Raw genomic sequence first — 26,485 nt, 5'->3', positions numbered from 1 at the left:
TCTTGTAAAAAGGCAACTAATGATGTTACTGAGATTGTTCATACAACTCAGATTTTCTTGACTCATTGAAAATTCATGTTGATACAAGTGCAGGGAAAGTACAAGCCTCTGTGGATTTATTTTCTACGTCCCTTCAGGAAGAAAGCACCAAGTTTGAAGTTGTGCGTTCATCTATCCAAACCGAGAACACATCCTTTTTAAGTTTAGAAAATTCTCATTTTGTCTCTCTTCACGCTGACCTGGCAACCAAAAGTGCTCTGAAGGCAGATCTTGCCAAACAAGCATCTAGTATTGAAGTCCAGAAGGTGCAGCTAGCCCAAGTAGAAAAAGAAATTTCTTTATTAAAGACAGAATGGGTTGTATTTCGAAGTTGTGCGGTAGATGTAAAGGACGTGTTGACCAATCTCCTTGGTGCTCATGATCCCATCCTAACTCTCACCATCATAAATCATCTTACCACCAAACTGATTCCTGCCCTTGCAATGCTCCATGAAATGAAGGGTGTTTCTGAGAGGTTCATGCCTCCGAAACAAGGGGGAGAAGGTGCTTGTGTTGATCAACCGAGAGTGACTGTGAAAACAGAAACAGAAACTATACACCCAGAAGTCAAAGTCACAACCGAATTGAAGGATAATGTAGCTTCAGGTTCTGGTCCACATGAAAAGCAAAAGGAGACTTCTGATGATAGTAACAGTGATGTTGCTGAAACAATTGTTGAGGCTCTCCAAAGAAAGAAGAGAGAACGAGAGTTGAATGAAAATTTGAAAGTTGCTAAGGAAGCAGAGGAGAGGGAAAGGAGAAACAGGGAAGAAGAACAAGCCTTGAACTATAAAAAGGCCTTGTTTCCCTTATGGACAAAAGAAGAAATTATCAGTCAAGCTATAGAGTTTCCATCAGTTTATTGGTTGGAACCTGTTGCTTCGTTTGACTGTGATAATTCAACGGACTCGCAGTTTGACATGCCAATTACAAGGAAGGCGTTCACATTCCATTATTTTGATTCAACTGTTGAGGTTCCTTTTCCTCATCTGAAGGTTGACCGAGAGCTGATTGACTTCTATCTGAAGTATGGCCAACCGCAGTACTTGACTTGGAGTGCACAGAAGATCATTACAATCAAGGTTCTCAAACCCTCACCTGCTGGGGGATTTATCGATGTCAATTTCAAGATCACTCGTGGTACAGCAAACACAGTGTTGACTATCTCTCTTGCAGACCTTCCTAATCTCAATCTCCATGATTGGATTCTGCTATACAACATTCTACTCACTAATCCGGCGGAATATGAGTTGATTCTGAAACACTTAAAGAGATTGTTGGCCTCCTACATCTATGAAGTTGCAACTATGGATCAGGAGATAGCAAAGGTTATGAACAAAAAGCCAACGGTCAAAACTACACCAAAGCCAGGGGATGTGAACAGATGAAGATGGGCCAAATAGATTCAACACATCTCACTGTGATGTTTACTAATGGTGAAGCTCACAAATTTTTGTTTACTCTGGTAGATAAGCACTTATTTTCTAATGATAGCTTGGAGCACATCATCAACATAATACATCGGTGCAAGCATAATTCAGAGGCTGACAAGAAGAATTTTACTGACATGCTTCGGTGATATATTACGTTTCGCTATCATCTTTTGGCCATCATACCGAGGGTCTTCAAGACAGTGAAGAAGTCTTATGTTGCTAAACAGAATTGAGGTTTTGGCTCCAAAGACGCAAAGGGGGAGATTGTTGAGTCCGTTTGTGTTGCGTCTTGGGCCTTACGTTTTGCATCCGGATTGGGCCTGTCCATCCGTGATTATCTAGTTTAGCTAGTAGGGTTATTCTATATATATGCATGCATGTATGCATTATATGTTGTTGATTATCACGTTCATTATTTTGTAACCCTAAAACACCTCTACAATTGAAGTTCATAATCGAGCTCTTCTGAGGTGTTGAAGCATTAATCATACGACATATTCAAAGCCATACTTGTGTTCTTTATTACGTTCTTAATCATTAGCTTGCTGAAAATCTATCGATCCTGATAGAACTTTGTTCTAACAAATATATTACTAATTCATATTGACAAACACAAAAACAATGGGATATCTCCAGAAAAATCTCAATATTTTGGGCAAATTTTTAATAAAGTCCTAAATTTTATTTTTTGAATAAAAAAATCCGGATTTACTCACCTTTTGAATAGAAAAGCCCAAAAAAACGGCTAATTCATTCATTTTAGCCCCTTTTAACCTGTTCAGCAGCTCATGAGACCAAATTGTTAATTTTTCGAAAATAATAGAACTTTTTTGCATATTTCGTCAAAAAATTTATATAATGTATAAACATATTTTTTACATATCTATATCCATTTTTACGTATTTGTGTCTTTTTTATGTTTTTATACGTATATATTTACATATGTTTTATGTATTTTTAAATGTATAAACGTATTTTTTAATTATTTATATGTATTTTTAACCATTTTACACATTTTTTATGTATTTTTATGTGTAATTTTTTATGTATACATCTATATAATAAAACTAAAAAAATTACACAATTAAACATTTGAAATACACAAATATACATCTATATAATAAAACTAAAAAAATTACATAAATACGAAAAAATATATATAAATACATAAAAAAACACATAAAAACACACAAAAAATATGTAAAATAATTTAAAAAAATACATATAAATACATAAAAAAATACATTTATACATTTAAAATACATAAATATATAAAACATATATATAAAAAAACTCTAAAAAATACATCAATATGTAATACATAAAAAATATGTAAAATACTTAAAAATCGATATAAATACGTAAAAAATACGTTTATACACTTAAAATACATAAACATCTATATAAAAAGCTTTAAAAAAATACTTAAATAGGAAAAAATATATAAAAATACATATAAATACATAATACATAAAAAATAACACATAAAAATACATAAAACAATATGTAAAATTGTTAAAAATACATATAAATAAGTAAAAATATACGTTTATACATTTAAAATACATAAAAATACATAAATATATGCATATAACAACATAAAAAAAAATATAAAAAATACGTAAAATTAGATATAGATATGTAAAAAATATGTTTATACATTACATAAAAATTTTGGCAAAATTTACAAAAAAGTCTCATTATTTTCGAAAAATTAACAATTTAGTCTCATGACCTGTTGAACAGGTCAAAAGGGTTAAAATGAACAAATTAGCCGGTTTCTTGGGCTTTTCTATTCAAAATGTGAAAAAATCAGCACTTTTTTATTCAATTTCGGATCTCTAGTTTTTTGTCCAGTTCAGCCCTTCTTCTCTGGCGAGTTCAAAGGCCGACAGGGCCTGGGCCTCATCTCATCTCTCCCCTTCTCCTGATCGAGTATTGTGTGTTCCGTAATCTCCCCTGTTTCTACGCTGGGAAGAATCCATGCAAAGATTTTGATTGTAATATTGTTTTATTCAATGGCCTCTGGTAAGTCTCGTTCTTTGATTGGTGAGGGGCGGAAAAAGAATAATAACCACATCCAAAAAAACCTCCAGTGAAAGAATTCATGCATCAATCAGGTCTGTGTCACATTCTTTTTACATTACAAATTTCCCAGACTACATTATTCATTCTGATATATGCGAACATGTTCTCGGTTTGGAAAAGTTTGTGATATCTATATCTCTAAAAAATTGTCACGTATGAGGAAACGGTTCGGTTTTGTTAGATTTTCGGGCACTGTTAACAGTGATCATATGATCAAGAACCTTTGTGAAGTGTGGTTTGGGTATCACAAGATGTTTGCTTCTGTCCCTCGTACTCACAAGAAAGAGTCTAACTCTTATATGGAACCAACTAGGGTGGAGAAGAAACGGGAGAATCTTCCTGTTTCATACGCAAATGCAGTAAGAGGTAATAAAAAAGAGGATCCTCCAGCCAATAGGAAAAAATCAGTCATAGTTCTTGAATCAGGAAACTTTGTTATTGATGATAAAAAAAATTATCTTGTTTAGCTAAGGCTCGTGATTTCAGTACTCTTCCCAATCTGGGGATGTTGTGTCACGATGAAGGTTTTGATGAATTTATTATCCGTTATGTGGGTGGTTTGTGGGTGATGTTTGAATTTAAATCTAAAGAAGAATGCAAAAATTTCTTGAATAATGATGCAGTTAATCACTGGATAATTGAGAAAAGAAAGTGGGACAATAATTTTGTGCCATCGGATCGTATTGTATGGGTTGATGTAGAAGGCCTTCCCTTACGCGCTTGGAGTAAAAATTCCTTTAGACATATCTTGGCCAAATGGGGTTCAATTGCCCACCTTGATGACAACATTGGAGAAGATGTATATAAGTCACGTGTTTGTATCCTCACTTCCTTTCTTGGAATAATTTCGGAAGTTATTAAAGTTAGTAATGAAGGTGAAATTTTCCCCATTCGTCTCAAAGAAGCTCCCGGGTGGAATCTCACATTTGTATGTGAATTCAACAAAAATTCTGATAACGATAATGTTGATGAATTTCATAGATTTGAACAAGATCATGAGGGTAGTAATGTTTCACTAAGTGATAAGGAAGATGTATCATTAGATCCTTTTGGTATTTACGATGTTATGAAAAAATTGGATAATGAAGAGGAACTTAAAAAATCAACCAAGTTGCATAAGGATTCATCTCAGGGGCATTATCGGAATTATGTCCCAATTAATGAAGAATCAGTTTTCCAGGAACCTGTTGCCTATCCTGGTATGATTCATGTCAGTCACCAGAGCCCTAATAATCACGATCAAGAACCACTTTGCCCTCATAATGAAGTCAGGCCGACAACAGATCAAGATGCACCTATTGCTGCCAAAATTGCGACAACAGCCTATGTTGCTGTCAAAAATGAGACAGCAACATTTGATGATGTTCCGGATTTGTTTTCTATAGCATCAACCCCTTTTTTCTCATCTAAGCCTCGAAAATTGTATGATGATAATCAGAATACAGGGGCTGAGAATGAGGGTAATCTTGGAAATTATTCAGTTAATGATACGGATCAAATTAATTGGATGGGTTTTCCTGGAGGTCATGGTCATGTTTTAGGAATTAACAGTTCTGAAGAAGATCTTTCGCAACCTCCAGGTTTTTCAAATCAGTGTTTTTCGTTCTCAGAAAATAAACAAAGCAACACAGGTGGTATTGAAAAAAATAATTCATTTCTTGAGGAATTACAAAAAAACCATTGCTATGGGAGAAGCGTTGGGGTATAATATGGATGGTTGCATGGATCGTGTAACAGAGATTTTACAAGGCCACGTTCAAAGGCAAGTTCCAAAATGAATTACTTATCAATCAATATCCAAGGGGCGTCCTCCTCTGATAAGAGGAGTTGGATAAGAAAATTGTGTAATCGTCATAAAATTAATTTTTTAGCTATTCAAGAAACTAAGATGGAGCATGTTGACTTAGTTATGGCTAGATCTTTTTGGGGTAATTCTTCTTTTATGTATGCTTTCTCTCCTTCTCGTGGAGCATTCGGGGGTATCCTAGCTATCCGAGATGTGGATTTGATTTCTCATAATCGTGTTTCTATTCATGATGGCTTTGTTGTTATTGAAGCGGTTTGGGTCCGTTCGGAATCGTTCAAGAATTCCTCCCCATCGTTCTGTGGATTTATCTTTATATATACGAATCGACTCGTCGAGTCAGGTGGCGACTCGTCAAGTCCATCTCTCAGTCCCTGTATTGTGATAAGCCTCTGGGTTTCCGAGTCTTTATCTTCTCGAATCTTCGCTTGGACTCGTCGAGTAGTCGACCCTACTCGCCGAGTAGGTGTTATTTTTAGTGTTTTTCTTCTTTGTTCCATTCTCGAGCTCTCAACCGCTTCTCCTGCTTCCTTCTGCTTCCGAGCTTCATTTTTGGACTAAAAATATAATTCAAACACTTTTAAGTACCTTTTGTCCATAAAATGCAACAATTTAGCTAATAAATGAATAAAAATCTATACTTATTATGAACTAAATATGCACATATCAAAATACCCTACACTTGACTTTTGCTTGCCCGCAAGCAAAACTGAATTTTAAACATATTAGAATCACATATGACAACTCCAATCTAACCCAGCCATTATGCCAAGACCGCAACGCATGCATTTGTGTCTAAAATTGTCCTAAGTACCCCCATACTCCAAATACTCACAATCCTCATAAACATTCGCCCACTCACCCCGAACTATGCTCATTTTATGCAACCCTCCGAATCCATCCGCAGAAAACCTCATACCCTCAAGGTATTTTTAGATGAGCAACCCAAGCATACATAATCTAGAATTACAATTTATGATACCACTATGGAGCTCTTTTGAATTCTTCACTTCTTTGCTAATTTATCTTTGATCTCTTTGAATTCACCACGTTTATTGTTTGATTTTTGGTATCTTCAACTTTTTGAATTTCTTGGAATTTTGATCTTTTGATCTTCACTTTAATTGCTCCAAAATTCTTCAACTTTTCTAGCAATTCTCTCTTTTTTTTTTACATGTACCTCTCTTTTTTCACTCAATAAACCTACATGCTTAAGCAGGGGCGCTCAACCTCAACCTTTATTGGCTAACGATAATAATTTTCCTGGATACATTTCAGGTTTAGGCTGCTAAACATATTGCATCCCTCGGGCTGAGCAGGGTCGTGTTTTTGTCCCATGATTTCACTGGAATAAGGAAGCCACAAATGCACTAGAACGTGTATAGGCTCAACTAAACATTTGGGTTTTCATGCAATCATCAACACAATTCTAACATGGAATCCTAATTTGCTTTTACAAAAATTTTCTAAATTAAGTCCTAAGTAATATTGTTGGTATGCAAAATTTTTTAAAATTAGCCTAAATTAAGATTCTAAATTTTCTAATATGTGACCAACCCCCTACCCCACACTTATATTATGCAATGCCCTCATTGCATATTATGCAAAAATAAATGCAAATATAGAGGGAATTGGAACAAACTCCCCTGGGGTAGCAGTCGATAGGTTGATACTCTTCTCTTCAGCTCCATCTTCAATTGTCTTTAGCCATGGGAACAGCTCATCCATGACTTGGGTGTCAAAATCTCATGTGGCAGCTCCAAATATGCAGGGAAAACAGTGTAAGATCTTCAAGAATCGATATGGAAGAATAAGTGGTCAAGTAGCACACTTAGCAGCATCAAATCAGAAGTCCTCTTGGTATAAAAATGAATTACTCGTCGAGTCATATATGCGACTCGTCGAGTATAAGCGCGGACAGTTTCGAATATGTGAGAATACAAGGCGACTCGTCGAGTCATTTTAGTGCACTCGACGAGTAGACCGCTAGACGAAAAAAATGATATTCTGCATTTGTTCCAACCTCTAATAAATCTTCAAAATTTCTCCTCACTTCTAGACTCACTCGCTCATGTCCCTAGGGACCGGAGTCGACACTTTGACTCTAACGCTTCCCTTTCTTGACTCTCTCTTTCACTTTTTATAACCCTCTTGACTCTATAACTCTAACCCTTCTATGCAAGCACTCCTAATCAAATTTTGAAAATCATCAAGGCAATCAATCATTAAGCAAAACACTAAAAGTCCTAACAAATTTCAAAACACACCAAATAAGAACAAAAATAAAAATAAAAATTGTTTAATAAAAACACAAAGAACTAGCCATCATCCTCATCGTCATGTTCCTGCGCTGCTCCACTTCCACTCGTGCCACTCCTTCTTGCATTGATCACTTCATCCCACGACGGAATATACGGGAAGTTACCACCATCAATATGCGGAATGTTGAAGTGGTCAAAAAGTCTAATGTGGGATTGATTGCTAAAGTTTATGTAACGATCGAAAAATTCCAACAAATTTAAACTTTTCGAAAACAACCCGATTCCATTAAAGTTATTACAAAAAGGTTTTCAATACAATTTATTTTAAGTATTCCCAGAATCTCATCACAACATAAACACGAGGAGCGGTACGATCACGCCTTCGCCTTGCCATGGTCTCCTGAAGAACCTGAAAAACATAAAACCACAACTATAAGCCCGAAAGCTTAGTGAGATATCCCTAAAATACCAACCACATATACCATACACGCATAACATGCCATCTCATATCCGATCACAGAACAGCCATGCACTTCGGGTCTACTGTGTGACTGGTCCGCCGCACCGGCCAAAAGTGCACCTGGTCCACCCTCCGAGTCTAGCCATATACCTCGAGTCTGCAGTGTGATTGGTCCGCCTGCACCGGGCCTTCAATCCACCTGGTCCACTCTCTAAGTCTACAGTATGACTGATCCGCCCACACCGGGCCTTCAGTCGGCTTGGTCCACTCTTCGAGCCTCGGCACGTCTAGTCCGCCCTCTTGGGGCCTACAGCATATACGGACCGCTCGCTGGGCCTTCGGAACAACCGGTCCGCCCTGGGTATCTTGGCCTACAGCACAAAGCAGGACCCGCCTCAAACCAACTCCAGTCCAAACAACCATGTGCACATAAACATACAATCATATAGCAATTCACAGTCAACAAGCCGATCAAACAGATCACATAACATATCATCATCCTAACCAGGATACCAACCTAACCGGTCACTAGCATAGCATCACCCTACATCTCAGGATACCGATCTCAACCAAGTCTCTAACATATGCCATCCTAGCTACCAGGATGCAACATATCAAAGCAATAACATACAATAAATACCCGGATCTCAATCCGATAAAAGGGTCGGCCTTGGTGCCTTAGACCCTGTTGATATAGTGAGGATAACTCACCTCGAAACTGCCGACTGAACAGATAAGATCCCACGGCTCTAAACTCTGACACGAACTCCTCCACTGACCAACCACCAAGGCACTGAACTCAAACAATATCCAACAATTACCAAAATGCCCCTGGAAACCACTGGTCAACCCTTGGTCAAAGTCAACCCCTAACTGACTCTACTCGCCGAGTCAACCCGATGACTCGCCGAGTCCCCATGCTTAGAAATTCCCTAATCCGCGACTCAACTCGCCGAGTCACCCCGAGGCTCGCCGAGTTCAACAACTCTGAGTCCACTCACACACAACTCACCGAGTCATCCCCTTGACTCACCGATTCACGGCTCAACCAGAAAAGATTGGGACTCTTCGACAAGACTCGCCGAGTCCAAGAACAGACTCGTCGAGTCTAAGGCTATCTTCAACCTACTCGCCGACTTGTTCTTCCAACTCGTTGAGTTCCAGGCCATCTTCATCCAACTCACCGAGTTGTTCTTCCAACTCATCGAGTTCCAGCCTATCTTCAAGCAACTCGCCGAGTCCACCCATGTGACTCGCCGAGTACCACCGGGTCTAAATCCATACAGAGGCTTTCCAAGCCATGCAGATGATCCAAACCATAGATCTACCTTTCCTAAGGCCATCCATCACGTAAAGTGGCAAACTTTACGTGAATCCAAGGAGATCTATGCATTTTCACTCTAGAGTTTGGGCTTGGGACAAGATAGCTCCTTCAATCACTCATAAACTGGGACTTTTATGCATTCTAGCCCTTCACCATCCCAGATCTGAGGTAGCAACCTCAGATATAACCTCTAAACTCCAATACACCAAAAGATATGATCACTAACACCCCCAAAATGATGAATCTAGACAATAGCAGCTCAAACAATGAAATAATACCTCAAAAGGAAGCTCCAAGAGAAGATTAATCCGGATTCTTGCAAAGCCCTTTGATCCAAGTCTCTTTTCCTTCAAGATTTCTTCAACAACCACTTCTCCAAGCTCCAATTCACTCAACAATGGGGTTTCTTCACGAAAATAGGGTTTCTGGAACTCAAGGGATGATAAGGAGGCTGGGGAGGAGACATAATGTTCTTTATATAGGGCTCAACCTCCGGGTTTAGGGTTTTCTCCACTCAGCACCAACTCGCCGAGTCCACCCATGCTACTCGCCGAGTTGGTCACTTAACACGTGACTAGAGTCGCGACCCTACTCGCCGAGTCCACTCGTGGACTCGCCGAGTCGCTCCTTCCCATTTTACTCTTTTAGACCTTCAACTTTACTCTTGGTATTCCGGGATGTTACAGTTTATACCCTGCGCCATTTGATCTTTTAACCGTCTCATCTCAACATTGTACCAATCCATTGGTACTTCATCACTGTCTACCAGAATCACCGGCGGTTCCTCCTCTACATCACGCTCACGCCTCAATCGGACCCTCCTTCCCGGTGCCTCGGGACCAACAACAGGATCATCATGCGGGATAGCATAATGACCTCCACCATAGTCCTCAATGATCCTAGCCCTCCTAAAAATAATAGGATTAAATGGAGGGGTAGGAATCATAGTCATCAAATTCCACGCACCACGGGTAATCAACCCAAACGAATTGGTAAGCCGTGTAACAAACATTCCACCATTAATCTTCGATGTCTTGCGGTCTTTGACCGCACCCTTCGCCAAGTATGAAGCCAAACACCAAGGAATATTGCAGAAAGTGTCGGGTGTGACAATGCTCCATAAGTAAAAGACATCAAGGTTAGAAACCTTGTCATCAGCCTTCCTTTGGTTAATAGTGGTGGAAATAAGGCGATGAATAAGACGGTGTGTAGGCGACCGAATGCTTCCTTCCTGGGCTGATTTCGGAATGTACACTTTGTTGGAAATCGTATTCCACCAACCCGTGCTCATCACTCCATCGGGGAACACCTTGTGAGAGTGTTCCATAAATGCACGGAAAATAGCGGTGGAGACCAATGACCGATAATAAATACCCATCCGACAAGCGAGATCAACCACGGAGCACTGATGAAACTCACCCCCAAGACAGAAACTGACACTCGTCGGGTGATAGCAGTCATCTCCCCCACGAAAAGATATCGTGGAGAAAAATTCCAGGCAAAGCTCCCGGTACACCGGCTCTTGAATACGGAAGACCCGGCTCCACCCATTGCATACCATCGTCTCTCCCTCATAAGTAAACTCCTTTAAAAGATAGGGAGCCAACTCCTCTTCATAACACACACTTTGTAACCAACCCCAATCAATTCTGTTGGGCACGTAAATTTCTTCCTTCCTTACTTCAGCTAATTTCTTCTTTCCACCTCGTCATGGTAGAAGCGGATTCGATATGAGGGAAATTTAACCAAGGAAAATCTCCTTGGCGTCCACTTGAACCTTGCCCCCTATGAAACATTGTCCCTGCAAAACACAGAACATAAAACACAGAAAACACAGAAAATTATTAAAATAAGTCACAACTGTGTCCCCGACTCGACTCGTCGAGTCAATGAACGACTCGGCGAGTCGCAAGAACTGTGCGAGTCAGTCGGCGAGTCGGTCTAATTTGAACCATGAAATCTCAAAATTACTTCAAGGGTTTTGTCTAGTGGCATGTTTATAAGGTATTAGGGTAAGAATAATCATGCAAAACAACATAATTCATAAAAAATCGAAACCCTAGAAATTCACTATTCTTCAAAATCGGGTTTTCTATGAAATTACTACCCTAGATCATCTTAAAATCATGCTTTTAACAGAAAATAGGAAGAAATTAGTTACCTTTCGTGATAGAACTTGAAAAAAACTTGAAGAACAATTGAAGAGATGATGAATGCTTGAGAGAGAGAGTTGGGAGGGAGGCGCACGGCGAGTGAGTTGTGAAAAACTGATTTCTTTAGGGTTAAAACCCTAGTTACCAGTTGTAAAAGTCATTTCAATTTTTTTTTCTGTAAATAAAACCGACTCGTCGAGTCTGGTCGCGATGTTATTCTCTTCTGAAATCTAAATGGACTCGTCGAGTCATGGTCAGACTCGGCGAGTCTCTTGCAAACAATTCACAAATTATAAAATTTTGTCATTTATTTAGAAAAGAAAATTTATTCCACCCCACACTTAGTCCATACGCACTCTCAAGCAAACATGTCCGACGAATTGGAAGATTAAAATTCGGAAAACGAAAAAAAAATTCAAACAAAACTAAAAAGGTAAAAGAAAGCAAACTCTAAATAACGGGTTGCCTCCCGCCAAGCGCTTCTTTTAAAGGAGTCGTTAACTGGACTCCTTCCCATCTACGTCTCGTCATCTTCCAGCATCGGGAATGCACGCCTAGTCTTTTGTGGTTTGTACTTCGTTTTGTAAGCGTGAATCTTCTTTTTGTAAGCCCGTTTTAATTCCTCTCTTCTTTACAGCTTTATCCTCAGCTGTTTGGGCTTCTCTTCTCCTCTTTTTCTTCTTAACCCCACTCTTTTTCACCTTCTCTTGCGCCTCCTTTTCCTTAAACTTAATTACTTCAAAGCTTGTGAAAGTTCGTGCTCTAGTTTTTGTAATGAAAGGTTGTCCAACATCAACTCTCCTATCATTTGCCTTTTCCTCTTTTTTTGTGCTTACCCCATCTTCAAGCAGAATTGCATCAAGACATGCTATATGGAAGTGTTGAACTTGCGTATCCATTTCTCCTTCTGATGTTTGTTCTTCTAGAGAATGAGGAAAAATATCCAAGTCCAGCATATGCAGAGAACTAGCAACAAACAGATCTAAGTCGTCCAAGTTGTTGGCAATTTCGACTGGACTCGTCGAGTCCAGTAAAGTGACTCGGCGAGTCAGATCGTATTTCATCATTTCCTGGGTGTTTTCCGAGTCGGCTCCTTCCAGTAGCTTCGCTATCTCCTCCAAGTCCTTGTTAACATCTCCATCCTCTCCAGAAGGTAGCAAAAACTTGCTTGGATCTTCTTCGTGCAAAAGTGCAAGTTCTTTTTGCAGTATCTCATCATCTAAACCGATAAATGAGATCTCTTCTTTTCCTTCTTCTTCTTGCTTGGCTTCTGGTACAGCTCTAAATATTGCGGACTCGTCACCTACCCTTAACGTTAGTGTAGACTCACATACATCGATTAAAGCACATGCGGTGTTTAAAAATGACCTCCCCAAAATAATCGGAATTTTGGGGTCTTCTTCCACGTCAAGCACCACAAAGTCTACTGGAAAAATGAACTTGTCAACTTTAATGAGAAGATCCTCACAAACGCCTCGTGGATGAATTGTTGTCTTGTCTGCCAAATGGATCTTCATGTTTACCGGTCTTGGCTCCGGTAAATTCAGCTTCTTAAAGAAAGAGAAAGGCATCAGATTGATGCTTGCACCCGAGTCGGTCAATGCTTGAGTGACAAATGCATTTCCAAACTGGCATGGAATTATGATACTCCCCGGATCGCCCTTCTTTTCGGGTAGCTCACTCAATATTATCTCCGCGACTTCAGCCAAGTCTTTCCTAGCAGCAAAGAGACCTTTTAGTAAGTTGAAGTACTTGGGTGTTTTGAGCATCGTTTCTACAAATGGCACATTGACTTGTAAGGCTTTAACATGCTTCATAAAGGCTCTATAAGCTTCAACTTTTTCCACAGGCATGGCTTTGATTGGGAATGGTAAAGGAGGATTATATGGCTTTAAAGGAATGACAGTTTTTTCATTTACGCATGGAATCATCGAGTCCATTTGAGGGACTCAGCGAGTCTGGTCGGGCTTAGCTGGAGCCAACTCTTCTGTCTTTTCTTTCTTCCTCTTGGAGATCCTCTGTGCATGTGTGAAAAATTCTTCATTACTGGAGGTCACTGCACTCACATTCTCCATTTTCGGATTGGTTTCGGTATTACTTGGAAGTTTACCCGGTCTTCTTTCGTTCACTTGGTGTGCAAGCTGTCCCAGCTGTTTCTCAATGTTGAGAATGGATGCCTGCTGATTCCTTAGCATATTTCTGGTCTCGTGTATTGCAGCATCGTGATCATTGTGTCTCTTTTCGGAAGCGGCTATGAATCTAGTGAACAATTCTTCTAAATCGGCTTTCTTTTCCATCACCGGTTCTTCCTTTTGATAATATCCCCTTTCCTTCTGCTTGTATTTCTCCTCCTTAGCCTTCTTATATTCTTCGTATGGGAGCCATTCCTTCTTCGGTTTCCGCCAATTTTCTTCGTATCGATCACCACTTGAATAGAATACTTGAGCTTTCTTGTTTCCATTCTCATCCAAATCACAATCCTTTGTGAGATGGGGCCCTCTACAATTTTCACATCCAACCCGAATAGCATGGATTGTTTGATCCATTTTTGTCATTCTTCTATCAAGACTATCAAGCTTAGCTATCACCGCCGCCATGCTATCATTTGCCGAGTTCACTACCCCCGACTTACTTCATTTCTTGGATTGTGGTATTCTCTAGAGTGCTTAGAGAATTCTTCAATTAACTCCTTGATTACCGGGGGCGCCTTCTTCGTTAGCGGGCCTTGAGAATTGAGCAATTGCCTTGTGGTGACATTGACTCCGTCATAGAAAATGGAGACCTCTTGTTGGCTATTAAGGTCATGGTGTGGGCAATTTCTAAGCAAGCTCTTGTACCTCTCCCAAGCTTCATAAAGAGATTCTCCGGGTTGTTGCTCGAAGTTGGCAATGGCTTTCTTTAGCTTGGCTATTTTGGAGGGCGGGCAAAAGTGGTCTCTGAACTCTTCTTTCATCTTAGCCCATGTGGTGACCGATCCGGGAGGAAGTGACTTTAGCCAATCCTTTGCAGCACCTTTAAACGTGACTGGAAGCATGCGAAGAAGTTGGGTCTCGCGTGGAACATTCGGTACATTGAAGTAGTCTGCCACATCATTCACTTCGTCCAAGTGCTTATAGGCATCCTCGTGACCCTTTCCATAAAAAGGAATCTCCTTGAGTTGAGCAAGAATATGGCCTTTTAGTTCGAAAGTAGCGGTTGCGGGAATTGCGGGTTGCACAAGTCCCGGGCCGGTGTCATCGCGCATCCTCTTCTTCCATTCTCCCATGGGGACTTCATCGGTATTAGCCATAGTGATAGCTAAATCGTCTTCAAACTCGGAGTCATGCTTGTATGTGGGCTCGTCTTCTTCCTCGGTCTCGTACTCGATATCTTCTTGAATTGGGTCTCCGATTGTCAAAGAGGCACTGGATGCTCCTGATTTGCTGCTCCTCTTCTTGCTGAAAACGGACTTTAGGTTTTTGAGTGGTGAGTTCTTTGAAGAAGCGGATTCTCCAACAGTTTTGCCTTTGCTCCTTCTTAGTGCGGATTTCGAGTCTTCAAGAGGAGGGACCAGAGGTGTATCAGATCTTCGGGTCATGAAACAACTGTTAACAAAACAAAAAAAAATGCGTAAAAAGAACAAAAATAAAATAAAAAAAATTAAAACTGTAACAGCGATGTACTCGCCGAGTCGGCACGAGTGCACTCGGCGAGTTCAAGGCAAAAACAAAAAAAAATTCTAGTTACTCTAAAAACAGAATTTTATTAAAACTAATTCTACTTACTGAATTACCTTTTTAAATAACTTTGTGTAAGATAAATCCCCCACAAAGGATCAATTAAACTAGAATTTAATGTTAATTTTAGAACCGTTCCCCGGAAACGGCGCCAAAAACTTGATGTGTGCAAACTCACTTAGTTTTAAACCTACTTTCAATTATAAAATAACACACAAAGGCAGTGAACCTATCAATTGTCGTATAGCTAGATAAGTAGGGTATCAAACACAGGGAATGGCAAAATAAAACTAAAAACTAATTCTATCTAAATTAATTAATAAGTAAAGCATTTTCTCTAGTTTTACAAGACTAGAAACTTGCTAACTATTACTAATTTAAAAACTAGAAAACAAAGAACTAACTAGATTCAATAATGGGAAGGAACTTCTGTTTAGTTCAACTCAATTGATCCTATGGTTGATTTCAAGGTAATGGTGCAATGGATTAATTCTTTTGTCGATTACCGATTCAAGTGATTAGATTCGCATTCACTACACTAATCTTTAGCAAATAAACTAACATAAACAGTGGCCAGTTGTCTATTTTAATTAGATTTACTAGATTAATTATTCGGGTTAAATTAGACTTGCAATAGTTAACTAATTTAATCTTTTAATTAACTTCTTGTTGATGGTCATCACACAAGCTTGCACATGAATTTACCCAATTTTCTTATTAACTCTAGTTTCATGTTCATTAATCCTAAACATATGACAAAGTGATCACATAGCATATGAGGTAGATAATCAATAGATGTTCATGCTAATCAATTATCTTCCTATTAACAGAAAATTAATTATTATTCACACACAAGGTTCTTTAGCAAGCTAAAATAACAAAAATCACCAACTTAGAATTAATCCTACCAACAATCAAACCATATTATCAATTTTGTATCCCCAAACAGAAGTCTAAAGGTTTTAGCTCATAATTAAAGTAAATAACAACAACCAAACAGAGTCTAACTGTTTAACCATAATGACAAAACAAAAGATTAAGTGGAATGATGAAATTTGCCTCAATTCTCCTTCGGGATTGAATTCTAGCTTATGACTTCGTCTTCTAGGGTTTTTCTGACTTCTTGATCGCAGCTAAACTCTTCTGAATCGTTCAAGAATTCCTCCCCATCGTTCTGTGGAGTTATCTTTATATATACAAATCGACTCGTCGAGTCAAGTGGCGACTCGTCAAGTCCATCTCTCAGTCCCTGTATTGTGATAAGCCTCTGGGTTTCCGAGTCTTTATCTTCTCGAATCTTCGCTTGGACTCGTCGAGTAGTCGACCCTACTCGCCGAGTAGGTGTTATTTTTAGTGTTTTTCTTCTTTGTTCCATTCTCGAGCTCTCAACCGCTTCTCCTGCTTCCTTCTGCTTCCGAGCTTCATTTTTGGACTAAAAATATAATTCAAACACTTTTAAGTACCTTTTGTCCATAAAATGCAACAATTTAGCTAATAAATGAATAAAAATCTATACTTATTATGAACTAAATATGCACATATCAGCAAGCTCGATAGATTTTCGGTTACGGATGGCTTTTTGGATTCTTTTCCTCACCTTTCAGCTTTGGTTTTGGACAAGAATACTTTGGATCATCGCCCTATTCTCTTATTGGAACACCGGGTGGATTATGGTCCGACACCTTTTCGAATATTTCATTCCTGGTTTGATATGGAGGGGTTTGATGATATAGTTCAGGAGACATGGGCTACCTCGGTGGTGGAGGTGGAGTTGACTAACCCTTGGGTTATTTTTAAGAAAAAATTACAGTTTCTTAAATCTAAACTCAGAGAGTGGAACTCTAAACACCAAGACATGGTGGCTAGTAAAAGGAAGAACTTGCAAGATTTAGTAGAGCCTATCTATATTAGGCTCATGGAGGATGAAGGTTCGGCTACCTTGAGAGAGCAAAGAGTTTCTTTACTAAAGGAGATTTTTTATATTGATCATTTAGCTCAAGTTGATCTTGCTCAAAAAGCTAAAATCCAGTGGGGCATCGAAGGGGATGAAAATTCTAAATGTTTTCATGGTATGCTTAACCATAAAAGGAGACAAATAGCTATTCGTGGTTTGATGATTGATGGCATGTGGGTGGATAATCCGGTCACGGTCAAAAAGGGGTTTCATGAGTATTATCAATCATTATTTCAGCAGAGATCCTCTTGGAGGCCAGTTACAGATGGTGCGTTTTTTAGTACTTTATCTCAACTGCAGGATGACTACTTGCAATCTCCTTTTTCCTATGACGAGATTAAAAGGGCTGTTTGGGACTGTGGGTCTACTAAAGCCCCTGGCCCTGATGGGTTTACTTTCGGTTTTTTAAAGAGATACTGGGATCTTGTTGCCATTGATGTCGAGGCGTTTGTTCATCATTTTTTCCATTATTCTCTTATCCCTAAGGGATGTAATGCCTCGTTTTTCACCATTATACCTAAAGTCAGAGATCTGAAGACTCCAAAAGATTTTAGACCCATTAGCCTCGTTGGTTGTCAGTATAAAATTATTGGTAAACTTTGGGCTAATCGTCTTGTGGAGGTTGTTCATAGTGTTGTTAGCCTTGAGCAATCTGCTTTTATTAAAGGTAGACAGATCCTGGATGGTCCTTTTCTACTTAATGAATTGGTTTCTTGGAGCAAGTATTCCAATAATCCTATCATGTTTCTTAAGGTTGACTTTGAGAAGGCTTATGACTCCTTATCTTGGGATTACTTATTGGAAATCATGTCCATTATGGGATTTGGGTCTAAGTGGTGTCGGTGAATTAAGGAGCTTTTATCGACAGCTAGGGCTTCTGTGTTGATTAATGGTTCCCAACTGATGAATTTCAAATACATCGTGGATTGAGACAGGGTGATCCGCTTTCGCCTTTTCTTTTTATTCTGGCTATGGAGGGTCTCCATATTGCTTTGATGAGGGCCCGCGATGCGAATGCTTTCAGAGGGGTTTCTATTTCTGGTACTGAGATTTCTCATCTCATGTATGCGGATGATGTGATGTTGATCACTCCATGGGATCCTGAGAATGCTAATTGTCTTCTTCGTATCCTTAGATGTTTTTTCTTGGCTTCAGGGCTTAAAATTAATTTACTTAAAAGTAAATTGATTGGTGTGGGAATTTCCTATTCCCAAGTCCTTGTGGTGGCTAATAGGATTGGTTGTGTTGCTTCTATGATTCCTTTTTTGCATCTTGGTATCCCGGTGGGCCAGAATATGTCACGAAAGTCCTATTGGGTTTCTTTGATTGATAGATTTCGTTCTAAGCTTTCTACTTGGAAGGCTAAGAGTCTTTCGTTTGGAGGTCGTCTCACGTTGGTAAAGTCTGTCTTGGGTTCGTTGGGGAGTTACTGGATGTCTGTTTTCCTTGCTCCTATTTCGGTTTTGAAGGAGCTTGAAGGATTGAGGGCGAGATTTTTTTAGGGCGCAGACAGGGATGAAAGGCATATGCATTGGGTTAGAGGGGATAGAGTGTTAACCTCCAAGGATGAAGGTGGATTGGGCATTGGTAGCCTTTTCTCTTTCAATAGGGCTATGGTTTTTCGGTGGTGGTGGAGGTCTTTTCATTGCCCTAATCTTTTATGGGTTAGAGTGATAAAATCTATTTATGGTTTGGATGGTGCTTGTAGGAATTTGAGACATCCCAATTATGGTCAAAGTCCTTGGGGTGGGGTTATTCGTATGCTCTCTTACTTCCGCCAGAAGGACATTGATCTTCAATCCATTTGTCCTATAAGAGTTGGTGATGGTACTCGCACTTCTTTTTTGCATGATGTTTGGAGGGATGATATGCCTCTTTCTACTTCCTTCCCTAGAATTTATGCGCTGGATTTGCATAAAAATGTTTCTATCTCAGATAGGTTGTCCATGGGATTGGGGGTTAATACTTTTAGACGGGGCCCTAGAGGTGGAGTGGAACAGGAGCAATGGAATAACTTTATTGCTTTTTTACAGGATTTCCATCTCAGATCGGTCCCAGATAGACTGGGTTAGCTTAATGATGTGTCAGATACTTTTTCCATTTCCTCGTCTTGAAAATTATTGGATGGTATTACGCTTAGCAACGGAGGTATTTCTACTCATTGGAATAATTGGGTTCCAATAAAGATCAATATTCTTATCTGGAGGATTAGATTATCTAGTATCCCTACTAGAGAGCGTCTTTCTTATAGGGGTATTATGGTGGATTCCATTCTTTGTCCTTTTTGCTCGTCTACAGTGGAGACTGTGGAACATATTTTTGCTAATTGCTCAGAGTTGATTGTTCATTGGACTCGTATTGCGATCTGGTGGGGTGTTACATGTCCTTCTCAGTTGACTGTGGATTCTCTTTTCAATTGGGCTGATTCTACTTCATGGAAAATTGGTCAACGTAAAGCTTTCGATGCTGTTATTTTGACTACTTTTTGGTGCATCTGGAATTTCAGGAACGGTGTGATTTTCAAAGCGGATACGCCTAAGAAATCTTTGATTTTTGATGATGTTGTTCATAAATCTTATGTTTGGATTTCTAGTAGGTGTAGTAAAGCCAAGATTAGTTGGTCTTCTTGGCTTCATAATCCTATTAATGCTACTAAGATGATGTAATTATTTTTTCTAGCTTCTTGCTAGCTTATAATATTCCGTCGTTCCAAAAAAAAAAAAAAGGATTTTATTACAAATTTGTCCAAAATATTAGGACGTTTCTGAAAATATCCCCCAAAACAATACAAATATCATATTTTTACGTTATTACTAGTTTTATATTCCATTAAAACCAACAACGATGTTGAAGATACATGATTTCAATAATTTCTTGCTTGGTATAAATATATAAAAGACAAAGAAGCTTAATTCGTTTATGAAATATGTTAATTGATCATTTGAAGAAAAATTATCCCAACGTATGAATATATATAATATTTCCTTATAGATGTTTAGTATTAATTTAATATATTATAAATCAAATTATTTATTTAATACAATGTTTGCCTTATTAATATCACAATTAACGTCAATTATTTTTATACGAACTTTACGAACTTTTTATTATGGTTATTTTTATTCAATAACATAAATTTTAATGGTATTGTAACAAAAAGATGTAAGAAAAACTTATAAAACCTTATAATTTAAATGTGGATTTATAAAAATATAAACAACTTGGTGAAAAGGAATATTCTTGGAATACTTTTGTGTTTAAAATAAAGTGTGCAATAGAGTGAGGTTGAGATTGAGATCGTTTTAAACTCTATTTTACACTTTAAAAATATATTTAAAATAATGTAAAAAAAATGAGAGTTGAAATACACTGAAAATGCATTTTTTTTTCAAATATGTACATATACATACGAATGTAGATGAAGCTACGTATATAAGGGGTGCACTTAAAAAATTGTTTATAATGCGTCAAAAAAAAAGGTTTAGATAAGCCGTTTTAAAAAAAATGCATATTTATATTTTTTGTGTGTATGTTCAATTTCAAAAAAAAAAAACAAATGTGCATATGCACCTTAATAAAAAATATCAAATTTTTAACTATTCTTTTAGACAAAATTTTCCCATATATATTTGAAATTTAATGTCAAAATTCAACCCCTTGCCCACCAAATAGTGCCGCCGAACTACTACTTTCGAACAACAACCAACACCTCCATCCAAAACCCTTCCCTATTTTCCGGCCAATCCTTTCATTCATCATCTTCTTCGATCAACATTCTTGGCAAGCCACCCATAAAATGTATGCCGATATTTTCAAGAAATAGATATGAAAATGCAAGAAATTATTTCCTTTTCTTAGTCTCCAATTGATTACAATGGCCATTGGCCTCAGTGTGCCCTCAATTGCTTCGTGCAACCTGGTTATTATAAGAATTATCCTGAAATAGGATTAAAGTATTCCCTAATAACCGAAAAGGTATAAATTTTAGCATCTGGATTTTATCTTCTTCCAATTAATTTGGTTAACAGATTTCGTCGATATTATGTTTTTTCATCCAAACCAGTAGGGAAGTCCATGCTTTGCATGGGTCGGTAGGTCCTCCAAGAGTTGCATCAAGTTCAACTGTCTTCGGGGCTACTGTTCCGGCTTCTTCCTGGAACAAAAATTACATATCGTTTCAGCAAGGCCATATTTGTCCTATGCAAATACAAAGTAATCTAAAAGCATCACCAGGTTAGATGAAGTTGCACCATGTTATTTCTTCTTATTTAGAATATTCGATAGCACGTACTCACTTTCAATTAGTTCAATACGAACTGAAACAATACCGATTATCATATGGTAGAGTAAAATCACATTTCTACCGTTGTCTATCTCATTTCTTTTTATTCTGATTGTTCCATACCCTGAAATAGCTTTAAGTGTATAAGCTCTTTCATCTAATTTCTTCAGGTCCAAATACTGAGCAACTTATTCTGCTAATTGTAACATCATAAATTTTCAAACCAAATTTTTCAATTTAAAACACATTTATTTCACTTTCAAAATTCACAAAAGTGCCACAAATATCAATTCATCAAAACACATGTCCAAAATTGTATGTATCACAAAATCCAAGATCCTCTCCAAATAACTCTAACTCCGGTGTGTGTACAATCAAGTCGGTGCCTTCCCGTGATCCTGAGAAGTACCTGAAACACATAACACATAACACGATAAGTACAAAGCTTAGTGAGCTCCCCAAAATACCACACACATCACATTAGCCTCTCGAGACTAACTCAATACGACCCTCATGTCAATGTGTTTCAGTGGAGACCCTCCGGTCCCACGACTCAGGTGGACCATCCGGTCCTAACTCAATAAACTCATAATAGTAATAATGTCACACCCCCAAACCAGAACGGCAGAAACGTTCGGGGGCGGAGGACGTCATATTCAATATCATAACAGTTCACAGTAAGGAAAGTACACACCACCATACATATAAAGGTTTCAAAATGTTTACATAATTGTATTTGTTACATGTTCAAAAGATAAATACATAAACATCTTTCAAAAGAAGTAATTAACGTCAGAGCGTTAATCCCCAAAAGTTGGTTTCCAAACCTGCTTAGCGGTTCCCTGAGAATACAAGTTATTTCAAAGAAAAAGTGTCAACAATTAAGTTTGTGAGTTCATAAGCGGTTTTGAGAAAATGTATACCATTCCAAAGTTCGTGCGTTTTCCAAGAAAATCCCTTATTTTCTTATAAAAGTATGAAATGCATATGAATGTTCGTGTTGTGTATTGTAAATAGTTGTACCAGGAAAATCTCTTATTTTCCTATTAGTTGATTGTTTTGGATACAGGAAAATCCCTTATTTTCCTAAAGTAACAGGGAGTCTCTAATGTCCAAGACCGAAAATCGCAAGCAACTGACATGCTTAAAGGTTGATGCATAGTTTTATATAATAAAACTATAAGAAGATCGCACTCGTTAGATGAAGAATAGTTTTAATAGCTACCCATTCATAAAAGCATAATACCATAATAATTGTCTATCCGGTGAGTTTTATAACCATACTAAACATAATATGCATGTGGCGACGGTCTTCAGGCGTCAAAACGTTATGGCAAACTGTCACCCAAAGGACTGTAGGTAACAGTCAGGGCGCGGGATCATGGCTTCCCGTATAGATCTATACACATTTGATACACTCTCCAAACGGGAGACTCTGGTTATAATAGACAGGACTTTAGGTAGTACCTTATAACAAAAAGGTAGCATTGAAGACGTAATCGTCTCACGGATTCTCAATTAAGTCTGTATTAAAATAATACTTTTGTATGCAATGTTTATCCTCTTTCACAATGTTTGACAAAGCATAAATCATAAGTTCTTTGAATGCATAAAATGTTTTATCAAGGATGGCTACCTTGGATACTATGCATTTTGTATAAATCTAATGCATGCAAAGTATAACAAGAGTTTTCACGTTTTCACTCGGGATCAACCGTGTGTTTACTTGTATTCTCCCCCGAAATGTATTAAAAGTACATTATAAAGTATTTGAAGGTGTATAAAAGGGGGTATGAACTCACTTGATTGAAGTGGTTCTTTTGAAGTAGTCGAGAGAAGAATCGAGCAGAACTTTGACTGGAAAAGTTGATTTTTCTCGGGATTCTCGGGAATGCGTAAAGCTTCCTTCCAAACTTGGATATGAAAACCGGGATGTCGGGATGGCTTCGGGGGGGTTAAACGCAGAGCTTCGGCATGAGAAAGAGAAGAAATGAGCAATTTTTTCCGGAACCCTCGCACCCCTTTTTTAGGAGGCTGAACCGCCTCGGTACGCTGGGCGTACGGGGTTACGCGGGGCGTACTCATGTGTCATCGCTTACCGCATCCTCGGACGAAGCATTTGATGGGAGGGCATAGAGGCGTAGGGGCGACATGGACGAACCGATGCCTAGCACCCGAGTACGCAGGGCGTACGAGGGTACGTTGCGCGTAACTCGGATTAGCCCGGTGACTCCTCTTCCTTCGGATAATATCGGGTATTTAGAATTAAATTTAATATTTTAATTATTTAATAAAATTCAAAAATTCATATCTTCCTCATACAAACTCCGTTTTCGACATTCTTTATATCCACGCATAGGTGAGACTACGCTCTACAACTTTTGTTTGGACTCCGTCGGCTAATTTTGACTTTATTTTTATTATTTATATTTAGTAGGCCGGGACAGGAAAATTCCGTTAAAAATCCATAACTTATTCATCCGAAGTCCGTTTTCGTCAGACTTTTTACCGTTGTAATACCATTGATGAGATCTTCGATTCTTGTTTAGGTCATGTTGGCAAAAAGTCGCTCGATCTCTATTTCGAGTTTTTAGCTGTCTACTACTACGTCCAAAACTTCAAAAATATCATAACTTCCTCATATGAAGTCAGATTTGGGCGTTCTTTTTATGTATGATCACGGTTTTGGGATATCTACGACTTTCATTTAGACACCTAAGGTTGAAAAGTATTTTATTGGAATTTCACATTTTACGCTTAACAGTGTTTTACCGGTATTGTCGCGGATCTTCGATCAGTCATAACTTCTTCGTTATAACTCGGATTTTAGTGTTCTTTATGTTTTTGGAAACCTCGTTATGATATCTACCACTTGGTACATCCCAATTATGGTTTTATAAAAGTTTAATTTTGACTCTAATTTGACTGGTGTTACATTATCCCTCTGTTAGAGAGAATTTCGTCCCGAAATTCGCATTTCGACTAGGACGTCAATTGTTTGAGGGAGGATGTCGGCACTCTATTCCATTTGCTCTTCTTGCTCTCTAGTGAATCTAGATTCTAGTGTGGGTGTTCCAGCGGACCTTCATTATCATGTTTGTTGTTTTGACCGGTATAGGTCGTGTGGATTTGGGTTTCTATTTTCATCTAAATGTTAGCAATGTTCACTAGTAATATAGGTCGGCTTTGTCTTGAACTTCATAGTTAAATTCATACCTGGTCCGTCTATCATTGCTTTGTGTATACCATTCGCATACACACTTTGTAGTGATAGGTTAACCGTAATCATTCCTAGCCTCCGGGTTTTAACTTGACTCGTCGTACGTGTGCTATTCCTAAATAGTCTGTTGGTAATACTTCGGGAAGGTTGCAAAGGATATAGTACTCCTCTCATGAGCGCTACGAGATTTTGGAGCTAGAAATGGTTTGGGAGTTGTGTCGGGTTTGTCGTTATAAATTGATAGGGTTTCATTAGTCGGTGGTTAACGCAAAGGATTTGTTCATAGCACATGCAATTGGTATGGTGAAGACCAAGCCAATCCATTTCTAGCAGCTATTTGGGAACTTCTTATCGTAACAATTGTGAAGTCGGCCAGGAAAAGTGTTATTACTACTATGAAGGTTTTGCTTAATGATTGGGGTGCTTGTTTGAAAAGATTTTAAATTTATGACTCACAAAACTCCTCTCTGATCCTCTATAAATTTAAAATGCGTGCTAATGTGCTATCGAGGAAAAACGAACCCGTAACAACAGTGGCGTCTGCAACGGCTTCCTCCTGGTCCATTGTGAATACTTGGCCACTTCCCCCGGTATTCCTGTTGTTTGCCTTCGGGCAGTCCCTTCGGAAGTGCCCCGTTTCTCCGCACTCATAACATGTACGGTCTATTACAACATTTGTGGCTGGAGTGATTGGTTGGGTTGGTTCCTTGCAGTAGCGGACGGTTTGTCCCTTACTGTTGCACTTAGTGCAATGCATTTCACGGCAGGGTCCGTGATGATGGAAGTTGCATCGGTTGCACTTAGGCTGGTTGCCGTTGTACGGCCTTGTGGGTGTGGGGGTGGTAGGAAAAGTAACAACGTGAGCTGTCACTATCCGTTGTCTTTTGGTATACTCTTGTTTTGAACTGCCCCCTTTTTCATTCATGAACTTTTGTTTTGTGTTACGAGGTTTGTGGTTCGGAGTATCCTTGTGGGTAGACATTCGTTGATTTCCTTGGTTGTCACAAACACTTAAATTTTTGACATCCTTCCCAGTTTTAATAGTGTTTCTTGCATTGAGATGTGTCATGATGACTATCACGGCGACTGTGACCGCAGCTTGAAAAGTAGTTAAGTCTATATGCAGGAGTGGTGTTTCGTTGGTTGGTCGGTTATTTCCATGTGAAGACATGATTCTGTTATATGAATCGAAGCGAGTTGGTTAGGTAACTATAATCGTTGTTAGTTTGATTTTATAAGTATAATTCCCTCATGTGGTTATTCGGTTTCAAATGTTTCGACTTATATTCCTTAGGATGTATTTGTGATTGAGAGTCGAAATAGTTATCGTATTTAAGTTTAGTTTTAACAATTTAGGGTAGGGATGTTGAAATCTTAACTCGATCTAGTTTCATGGGTTTTGGGAGAGGGTATCTTTCTTACTATTCCGAGTTATGAAAAAAGATGTGATGTACCTATCTCATAGCGTGAGTAATACAATTACCAACTCCTTAGTTAATAATAAATATGACTTATTAGTCTGACACATCAAGTTCTCTACTACCTCGCATGCTTTACGAGTGGTTTCATCTGTTCTCTGTCCTATCCTCGGTGGTACTGATTTGTTAGAGCCTGGTATCTATATTTACGATGTCCTTGCTTTTCCTCAGGCATGTTTAATCTCCAACATTGTTTGGATTGCCCTTAGTTGAATTTGTAAAGGTTTGATATTCTATGGTAACTGTCTCTTTCTCTAAAGGGTGTAGTTGATA

The 26,485-nt window shown here is 38.5% G+C and overlaps 2 protein-coding genes and 1 non-coding gene across 3 annotated transcripts; all 3 read left to right on the top strand.

Moving 5' to 3' along the window:
• Positions 1–14,360: 14,360 nt before the first annotated feature.
• LOC145090897 (small nucleolar RNA R71) lies at positions 14,361–14,467 on the top strand. The gene has a single exon (XR_013701820.1). It is a non-coding gene; the product is annotated as a small nucleolar RNA R71 (small nucleolar RNA).
• A 3,736-nt stretch (positions 14,468–18,203) lies between these two features.
• Positions 18,204–18,734, top strand: LOC145089078 (uncharacterized). The gene has a single exon (XM_079027574.1). It carries the CDS (start codon positions 18,204–18,206, stop codon positions 18,732–18,734), a length of 531 nt encoding a protein of 176 aa, XP_078883700.1.
• A 756-nt stretch (positions 18,735–19,490) lies between these two features.
• LOC145089077 (uncharacterized) lies at positions 19,491–19,898 on the top strand. The gene has a single exon (XM_079027573.1). The coding sequence runs from the start codon at positions 19,491–19,493 to the stop codon at positions 19,896–19,898; it is 408 nt and encodes a 135-aa protein (XP_078883699.1).
• The last annotated feature ends 6,587 nt before the right edge of the window (positions 19,899–26,485 follow it).

This window comes from Lactuca serriola, chromosome 2 (assembly GCF_051521515.1).
Source record: "Lactuca serriola cultivar US96UC23 chromosome 2, Lser_US96UC23_V15, whole genome shotgun sequence".
NCBI lineage: Eukaryota > Viridiplantae > Streptophyta > Magnoliopsida > Asterales > Asteraceae > Lactuca > Lactuca serriola.
The sequence above is the reverse complement of the archived record's forward strand: the minus strand, read 5'-3'. Positions and strand labels throughout refer to the sequence as shown.